General features: G+C 45.4%; 1 protein-coding gene across 1 annotated transcript in view; it reads right to left on the bottom strand.

The window, feature by feature from the left end:
- Window positions 1-8,162: 8,162 nt before the first annotated feature.
- Window positions 8,163-9,457, bottom strand: part of ORC5 (origin recognition complex subunit 5) — a 93,697-nt gene continuing 92,402 nt past the window's right edge. The window contains exon 14 of the mRNA XM_064444580.1: window positions 8,163-8,186. Within this exon, the coding sequence (XP_064300650.1) occupies window positions 8,178-8,186 (9 nt within the window). The 3' untranslated portion in view covers window positions 8,163-8,177. The remainder of the gene's footprint in view (window positions 8,187-9,457) is intronic.

A 9,457-nucleotide genomic window follows, 5' to 3' on the forward strand; every position in this document is an offset into this window, starting at 1 on the left:
TCAGCAAATACGTGCACTGAAACTGCAGCACACAACCAGATTGAGCTACTTGGGGCCAGTGTCCCACCCCATCCCATCCCATCCCATCCCATCCCATCCCACCCCACCCCATCCCATCCTACCCTATATGTTCTTGTCCCAGATGTAGACTAAAAAAAATACAAATTGTTGAGGTGGACCTCTTCTGCCCACCCCAATATGTGGGCCATCAACACCATTGATGCACTTCAGCTGCAGGCTTGAAGGCCCTTCCTCAGTCATCACAAGTTGTACAGGGTCTCTTCATAATCCCAATCAGGGAAATAAATGGGGAGGATGGGTCTGGCCATGCCAAAGTGAGATGAACTGCATGTCTTGGGGCTGTCAGTGAAGTTGTTGCTTCAGTGTCAGTAAAGTTCGGCTTAAGCAAAGTTGAAGCATCTGCCCTGTGAATGCTGGACAGGAAAGTCAGAAGCAATTAGTAGCTAATTGATCTCGCCTCTTCTTCCAAAACAGTGTCTTCTGTTCATGAAGCCTCCTTGTTTTCTTCTCCAATTTATGCAGTGACTTACCAGAGAGAACTGACGCTCCAGAGCTGCCTGGGCCATGCCAAATAACCCTTTGGGATGAATCCCTTTTTTGTGCACAGGACTTGTCACAGTCAGATAATAATGCAGTCTTGCCTTGCCAGTTACATGAACTTTGCTCGTAAGTAAAGCCCAAGTCATTTCTAAACAAAGGCCTAAATGTGAAATTATAGGCAACTTCCATGCCTATGTTATTACGAGATTTTAATTTTTCTAGGGTAGGAACAATAGCAGCTGTTTGGCTGCTCCATTTTCCAGGGGTCTGGCACAATATGCATCTTCTGTAAACTGACATCTCATCATTTTGTCTGAAAATAGAGTGTTTAACTGTACACATTTTTCTCTCTCTTATATTGCATTTCATTCAAATGGGTTTAAACTTTATTTATTGCTTATTAACTTTAATGAGGTATGAAAATAAAAGAGAATATTAAAAGTCTTTTCTTTTTCAGAAAGGCATTTCTTTACAAACACTGTTGATGCTATCAAATAGGTGAGCCTAAACCCTTAAATATACTATTGATCTTTAGCCGTTAAAAAAGAATATAAGGTTAAAAAAACCTCCAGACCAGAGAACGAGTATTAACAACTTTCTATTGTCTGGCTTAATTACAGAATTTAAGGGCAAATACTTTCAAAGGGTAGAAAGATTTTATGCTTTGATACCTTATATATTTTATTTTTATGAAATTGCTTTAAAGATTTAAATCTCCAATGGCAAATAAACTATGCTTATGCTTAGAAAAGAAGGTAGTGGGAAGGCATTAAACTTAAAATTATTCTGAATATCTATTATTCATAAAAATAAAAATTGCTGAAGACAAATACACAACAGCCATTATGGTTGTCACTTTTATATGTACCTAATTTGGATGATCTTTCCTTTAATGTATGATTTTGGATGCAACACAGGCATAAGAATATACTTTTTTCTGTTTCTGATCCACTTTCCTGCTGTGCCCTATTAGCACCGCGTGAGGAGCGTACCTAAGTATATTTAAGGAAATTCCACTTGACTCCTGTTATTTACAATTCTAATGTTCAATCTTGTTTTGCAAATCTCATTTTCAACGTACTTTAAATAAACATGTCTTATATAAAGAGGCATCTCCTGCAACAAGAGTTCATGCCCATGACTATTGTTTCCTACTATCCATTCACTGCTCTGGATTTCCATGAAGAAATGCTGGGTATTTACCCGTGTTACATCTGCATACTCAAGTTTCCAAGGCTTTCATTAACTTGCAAATATTTATCATGGGTAGCCTTTATCTGAAGAATTTTTTAAATGTCAGTGGCCACAAAAGAAATGCTTAGTCCATTTTACAACCTAATTTATCTCTCCACTTCACTATTCTAACTTGAATAACCCCAAGGGCCCAAAGTATACAGGGCTAACAGGCCAGGACAGTTTTAACAGTTTACTTTGTGAAGGAAAGCAGGATGTAAATCCTGAGGAAGTCTATGAAAGATATTCCTTCTGTTTTGTTTAATGATCACTAAACTTTCACAGATCTGGAAAAGATATTCCTTCTTTTTTATTTAATGATCACTAAACTTGCAGAGACCTGGAAATACATTTTACTGCAGGTTTTGAGAGTTTTCTCTTATCATCTCTGCATTTAAAACATGTCTAAAATATACAACTTGTGTGATTAAGTGCCAGTGGACCTGCGCACGGAGATCCAAGATTCAACACTTTTATCTAAGGCACACAACTGCAGCCCGCGGGGCCGCAAGCACGTTGCAAGGTTATATTCTGTTTGCCTACCATCTACCGCAGAAACCTTCTAGCTGCTGGTGCAAATACGATCCAAGCAAAAAACTGAATGGTGGTTGCATCAAAGCTATTTAAAATACCCGCAGGTTTGTGCAAACCATGAGGGTAAGCTGGGACCCCACCGACAGGCTGGGGCATGCAGGAGGAGGGCATCCCTGGGCAGTGACCAGGCTGCAGGATCTGTCCCACCACCCCCATGCTCCCTGACCCCCAGCCCAGCGCGGCATGTACATAGGGGTGTCAAAGTTTGTAACTTATGTGAGACCCAGGCACCGGGGCCACCAGATGCTCAGATTCATTTTTTCAGACCATCAACATAGGGGTTAATGCATTGGCCACCCCCACTGAGTCACTGCATTTATGCACTACATTAATTTTTTTTTCCTTTTTCTTTTCTCTTTCTTTCTTTTTTTTTAATTATTTTCTTTTGGGTTTTGGGATTGGGGGTTTTTTTTTGCTTAGTTTTTCGGTTTTTTTGGTTTGTTTTGTTTTTTTTGTGGTTAAAGAGCATCTTTTGAAGTGGGAGTGGGAGCCTGGCTCAGGTTTTTGACACGAGCAGGTTCCCCACAGTGGCTCGGCAGCAGAGGCTGGCTGGGCACCAAGCGAGAGGGGTGCAGGGGCTGAAGGTAAGGGCGTTTTGCACAGCCCTGCAGGATGGTTACACAGTGCAAAGGGACCATGCATGTGTGCCCTCGTGGGGCCTGGCAGTCTGCGAGTGGCTTGGCACGTGCAAGGGGCAGCCAGGCATCACCGGCAACAAGCCTGACCTGCAGAGGTGCACACTGGGCAAAAAGCCACCTCTGTTCAGCTTCAGGGACTCTTAAACCTGGACACACGTGGGCCCAAGCCTGAAGGTGTAACAATACAGGTCACGTGAAAAGGCTGATGTGGTGATAAAAAAATTGGAACAAAAACCAAACTGGTGGTAATTTCTTTCTTCTTCCCAGCACTCTTCATTTATTGAAAATACCTCATCAGCACCCTGCATCCGCAGAGCAGCACAGTCATGCTACTTTTATTTAATTTTATCTGCTTGTAAATTGTCAAATTAGCTGTTTTTCAGAGCAAGCCCTATCCAAGAAATATGTCAGGACCATAAAACGCAAGGCCAGCATACGGTGACCATGTGAATGCAGTAAGGAAGATAGGAATGGTACCACCACTCCGGTTTTGACCCACAAAATGACTTTTTCAATCAAAATAAGACTGCTTGAAAAATCAGGCTCAGAGGTTAATTTAAAAAAATCTTCATTAGTATTAGCAGCAAATCATCAGAATAGGCCAGAATATTATAGAATAAGCAGATATTTTTCATTATTTCAAATCCTCCACCAGAAGTCTAAAATTCATTACTTATGGGTCAAATATTCCTCCCAGCTCCCTTTAAGAAGGTCACTGAGAAATTGCTTGGACTGGTTGTCAATGAGAATCTCTTGTATAGTAAAAAGTATAAATGAGACCACAGCATTTTGATCCTCTAGAGGGATCATGGTTATACCACTAAGGAGCAATCTGGTCTCTGGGAGAAAACTGTCTGGCTCCCATCTCTGCCCCAATGGCTCCTCTTAGGGAAATCTGTTCCTCTGTGTCTGTGTCATCAATTTTAACTTGAGATTGTGTCAACCAGCCCAGGATGGGCAGCGGGCTCAGGGCGCAACTGTACTAAGTTAGATACTGACTGAGTGCTACTAAGCTCCCTTTACACTAACAATATTAAGGGCTCTTAGTAAAACAAGGAGTCTGCTTCACCAGCTTTTAAATGGAAAGAAAGGTGCTCCTGACATCATCCTAACACCTGATAAGTTGGAACATACGCCTCCACCAGGGAAGTTTCACTCCCATTCAGGGCTTTTTGGCCAGGCTACAACCTCATTTTATAAGGTCTTAAACATTTCCAGTGCCAGAAACTCTATTGCTTTCTCTTCAGGATGATGTAAGTGTGCTTTTTTAACTATTTGACCTGTATCAAATATTTTCATATTTATACAACTGTCTTTCCCTTCCCCATGCTGGACTTTGCTCCACCAGAACTAGATATCAGAGCTGAGTCACAGCACAGGTATCCCCCCATGAAGGTACATCAGCTATGAAGAAGTTACCTCTTATCCATCTCTTCAACAAGCTGAGTATAGAATCACAGGACGGTAGGGGGTTGGAAGGGACCTCTGGAGATCACCTCGTCCCACCCCCCTGCTTGAGCAGGCACACCCAGAGCAGGGGGCACAGGAACACGTCCAGGTGGGGTTTGAATGTCTCCAGGGAAGGCGACTCCACAACTCCTCTTGGCAGCCTGTTCCACTGCTCTGCCACCCTCACAGGAAGGAAGTGTTTTCTCATGTTTAGGTGGAAGAGATTGACCTCTGTAAGTCCCACAGAGCTCCCTGCTCAGCCCTCCATGGGTGGTAACACCTCGAGAAGCACTCCCTAGAGAGCAGCATCCCCATCAGATGCAAGTCCTCCCATTTCTTGTATGACACAATGCACAATGGTATGAAAAGACGCCACACTCATAAACTGAACAGGCTCTCGGAGAGTTGCCATGGAAGGGGATGAACCTGTGAAACTGGCATCTCAAAATATGCTGCTGGGTCATCATGTGTTGACTCATAACAGGTTTAAAGATTTTTGATGGGTGTTTATAGAATTTGAACAAATCCCAGGGTGTCTGTGCAAATCCTTGCTTGTCTTTGCATTTCTTCTGTTTTCTCAGAGTTCACCTGAAGCTGCCCAGGATGGCCCAGCCCTGCACAGAGGACCTCTGTAGCTCCAGTTCAGCCCTACTGGTTAGCTTCATATACCCGCATAGGAACTTCTGCCAGTCAATGTGCCAGCTCTGGATTGCCTTTTCCATGGTAGCTCCTTCTGCAATAAAAATACATGACCATCCTTGATGGTTGTGAGTCCCTGCAGCACCTGGCCCATTGGCAAGGGACTATCTGGCAAAGCGATGCCTATGAACATCCATACTCAGTGCTTTTCCCCAAAAGACAGGGAAGAAGACACACAGTTGGCTGGTGGACCCCAGTGTATGCCCACCAACCGGTGGCGAGGGGCAGCCCCTCTGCTCCTCTCTCTTGCAAAGCCACAGTGCTGGTGGGTGCCTGCTGCCCTGGAAGGTCTCCCACTGCCTTTGGGGGGTCTGCAGGGCCATGGGAGGAGGACCCCAAGTGTCTCTTCAGGTGAGATGAGCAAAGGAGTTGCTCCTGATTTTGGTTTGCCCACTAAATGTCAGTGCTTCAAACCCCCTCCTTCCTGCCCCTGAGGAAGAAGAAGCCTGAGCCATCAGAGGAAAGCCCCTGACCTACCCCTGGCCTGTGTGATGGCACTGTCATGGTGGCTGACGTACCATGATCTTTTCCCTGGGATGCTTCAGCTTCAGATATTTGGAAGAAGTTCTCTGGGGTTTGGACTTTTTCCTTTTCAAAATTCTTTCTGGAAGGGTGTGTGCCACAAGATCTTGCATGTGCCACCAGCTCCTGTCCCTAAGGAAGAAGTGGGTGATGTCTCCAAAGTGACCTGGGGACACCAGAGTTCATGGCTCAGTAACTTAAATATCCCCCACCTCCTGCTCTCAGGAGGGGTTGGGATCGTTGTCTCTGCTGCTCCGTGGTCACAATGCTGCTTTATCAGCTGTTGCAGAGGGCTCAGGACACTGCTGCTGGCAACACTATCTGGCTAATTTCTTGACCTTCCCCTTGCTGCTCCTTCCAATAAGATAAGAGTTATCTTTTTAGCTGTACACACAGACTTAATTCCTCACTTCAGAGCTGGGAATCCTGGGTTTCCAGGCACCGGCACTGGTCCCACGCCACTGCAGGTGCAGCTGCATGGGCAGCCCTGCCCTGGGGCTGCTGGTGGGCTCTGCTCCGGAACTGGCTCTGCCTGATCACTTCACTGTCCTCCTCACTGAACAGCCAGCAACAGCTTTTTGCACCCAGTGGCTGGGTGAGAGAACAATGGCCATCCAACCTGGTGACTCCCAACGGTCTTTTTATGGAAGGATAAAGTACTGCAGAGTTGCCACCACTACTGCGATCAAGTGTGGGATCACCCCAGCTCTGGTTTGGAGGAGGAGGTGGAAATGCAGCTCAGCCTGTAGCTGCTTTTGCCCTGCCACGGCAGCACATCTGCTGCTCTCCCACAGCTGAACACCCATGTCCCACTTCCCGGCAACCCAGGGAGCAGGCTGGGGAGTATTTGCTCGGTGGGGCCACAGAGGTTGCATCCGCCTGCCAGCAGCCTGGCTTGAAATCAAAGGATGTTTGTCAGATCTTCTAGGAGACTTGAATGGAAGAAGATATAGAAATGCAAAGCATGGTATTTTTTTTTCCTTTGGCAAATGGCCTAGAAAAGTAACAAAAAGAGACAGAAATGCCAAAAAGTAAACCACCTACTGTTGTCTCCAGGAGATAAACCAGAACATTGTTCCAAGCAGCAGAATGCTGCTGTCATTTCTCCTGGAAGTGAAAAGAGTGTCACCCAGTCCTGGGGAGGGGGCCGGAGGAGAGAGAAAGAGAAATGAGAGGTTCAAATGAATCTTTGAAAGGGATGTCAAGGTAGTGCCTTTACATGTGTTTGGCATGGAGCAACATAACACACGACGTCACGTATTTAGAAAAATCATTGCTGCGGGAAGTTAATGCGGCTTCAGAGACACTTGCAACATTCAGCGGGTTACAATAGTTTGTTGTGGATTATTATGACTCCCACTCCTGAGCAAAGATCTTCTGGGCATGAGTCATGGGGACCCTGCCCGGCTGTGTTATTCTGTCCAATGGCACCCTATTGTCTATTATATTTTCTTACCCCCACACCAAAAACACAGACTTCCAAGGATATGATTCCTGACATTCAACACATGCAGCAAGGACTGGACCACAAGGACTGCAGTTTGCTCCTGCACTTTTTCCCATTTCAGTTCTTTTGAGCATAATAGCAGCTTTTAAGCAAGATGCCACTCTTTGATTTAGTATTAGTTTGTGTTTACTAAGCCAAGCCCTATCACAATTTAAATTAACACCAGGCCCCAAAAGAGTTGACTTTTCGTGTGGGTAATAGTGAGGTTACAATATTCGGGTTCTCCCCCTTCCAAAGATCATTGGCCAACAAAATATAATCTTGGAGCAAGAAGCGCCCACGAGCTGCAGGAGCAGCTCCAGTGGCTCCTGCCCTGCCTTGTCCCCAGGCTGCTGCTAACGCCTCTCCGAGCTCCAAAACAGAGCTGATTCAGCACCTACATCTTTGCTGCTCTACCCTTGTGCTCCAACTTGAGCTGACATGGGCAGATATTTTCTGTTGCTGACACCATTAGAGCAGCAGTAACCTCTGGCAGGCAGGTGGGAGACAGCTCCATCTTCAACCACTGCCACTGCTTGCTTCACTGCCCAGGAGCCGAAGCCCTGAGGAGCTGAAGCTCCATTTGCAGCTGGAGCAAGCTGTGGAAAGTCAGTAATTCAGCTTTCTGATATTCTTTGGGGATGAAACAACAAAAACAACAACAGATTTAATATAGCAATGTGCTAAGGGAGCTGGATTTCCAAAATCACATATGCAATAACTCACTGGCCGGTACCAGGGACTATTGATGGCATCTTTACTCACCACAGTGAGCTGAATTAAATTCCTTTAACGGCTACTTCCTGTCACAATCACCACTTTATTTCTGCATGTTTTCATGCATTTCACCCACTGAGAGGATGTTACCCAGCCACCTTTGTGCTGCTGGGTAGAGGATGCTCCCAGGTGGCAGAGGAGTGCTGTATCTCATTCCTGCCCTCTGTTACAGTGACACACACAATGAAACTATTGATGAATTGTATTCTTCCTGCAGGCTACGGGGTCTGTGAAGGATCAAAGTAAAAGCATATTTTCATAACTCCAGGTGCTTAAGGAAAGTAATAAATAACAGCAGTGCTGCGGCTGTGCATAGACTCCGTACCCAGGGACAAAACATTTCACAAATGCAGGTAAGAAATGTTATTTGTATTTTATACAAAGGGGAACTTACAAGCCAGCCAATGCATACCTTCCCATCTATGTGCTCAATGAACTGGAACAAAAGCTATTTTAATGATATTACATTTGGCACAACTCTGTACCATGCATTCTTGTGTGTGTCTCCAAAGCTCCTTGCTGCTGTGGGCAGGGAAGGCATGCGGGTGACAACCTCTGTGAGCAAAACTTCTGGGCTCAGGACTATGACTGGAGACACATCAATGCTCTTGTACACTGGCACAATCATGCCCTAGTAAAATTACTTACTGGGCGAGTAAGGCATCCAATCCTTGTAAGCCCCTACATAGGCTGAAACGCTGAAACAGGGCCAAGCTTGGGCCATGACTTGTGGCAGCACACTGGCTTTGCCCTCCCACTTTGCGCTGGCCTAAATATCTGCTTGTGAAGCACAGTAATGGGGAGCATCAGCCCCCCAAAAACATGTGTGCAGCCTTTGGGGGTCAGGCAGGTGGGCTCAGGGCGTGCTCAAAGGACATCATGTGCAGGGTGACCTGGTGACCCGGTGACCAGTGTGGGAAGCTGGAGGCTGTGGGAGGAACTGGAGGGGACGACTTTGTTCTTTGTTTGAAATAGTGGCTTTCCTACTCTGATTAAACTGCACTGCAGCTCATTAACTATTCAGGTGTTGTCCGCATCTTTAGAGAAGGAAACGCAATATGACAGACTATTTAACAAGTTCATTTTGAGCACAAAATGTGTTTAAGGCAGAAAAAAATATTACTTCATGCAAAACTTGGGTCGGTGTAATTGCAGGTCTGACTGCTTCGAAGATGAAAAGCCTCTTTCTTAATTCAAGGCAAATGTAGCAGAAATAATGTTTAGAAAAGAGGTGCAGGTAGGGACACACCAGGGAGTGTAATTTTAATATTCTTTAATATCCTGAGTACAAGATTTTTAAAATCTTTGTCTGACCCCACGTTAACACACTTGGTTAAGTTTCATCTGCCACATTCATCTTTGTCGGCTTCTTTTCCCTCCCTGCAGTTTGTTTGCCCATGTTTTCTTGTATTTCCCTTTAGGGCTGATGCTCTTGGCCCAGTTCGTGCCTCCTCGGGGGCCCAGCACTGACCCTGCGAATGCCGTGGGACAGGTCTGC

This window comes from Phalacrocorax carbo, chromosome 1, assembly GCF_963921805.1.
Source record: "Phalacrocorax carbo chromosome 1, bPhaCar2.1, whole genome shotgun sequence".
NCBI lineage: Eukaryota > Metazoa > Chordata > Aves > Suliformes > Phalacrocoracidae > Phalacrocorax > Phalacrocorax carbo.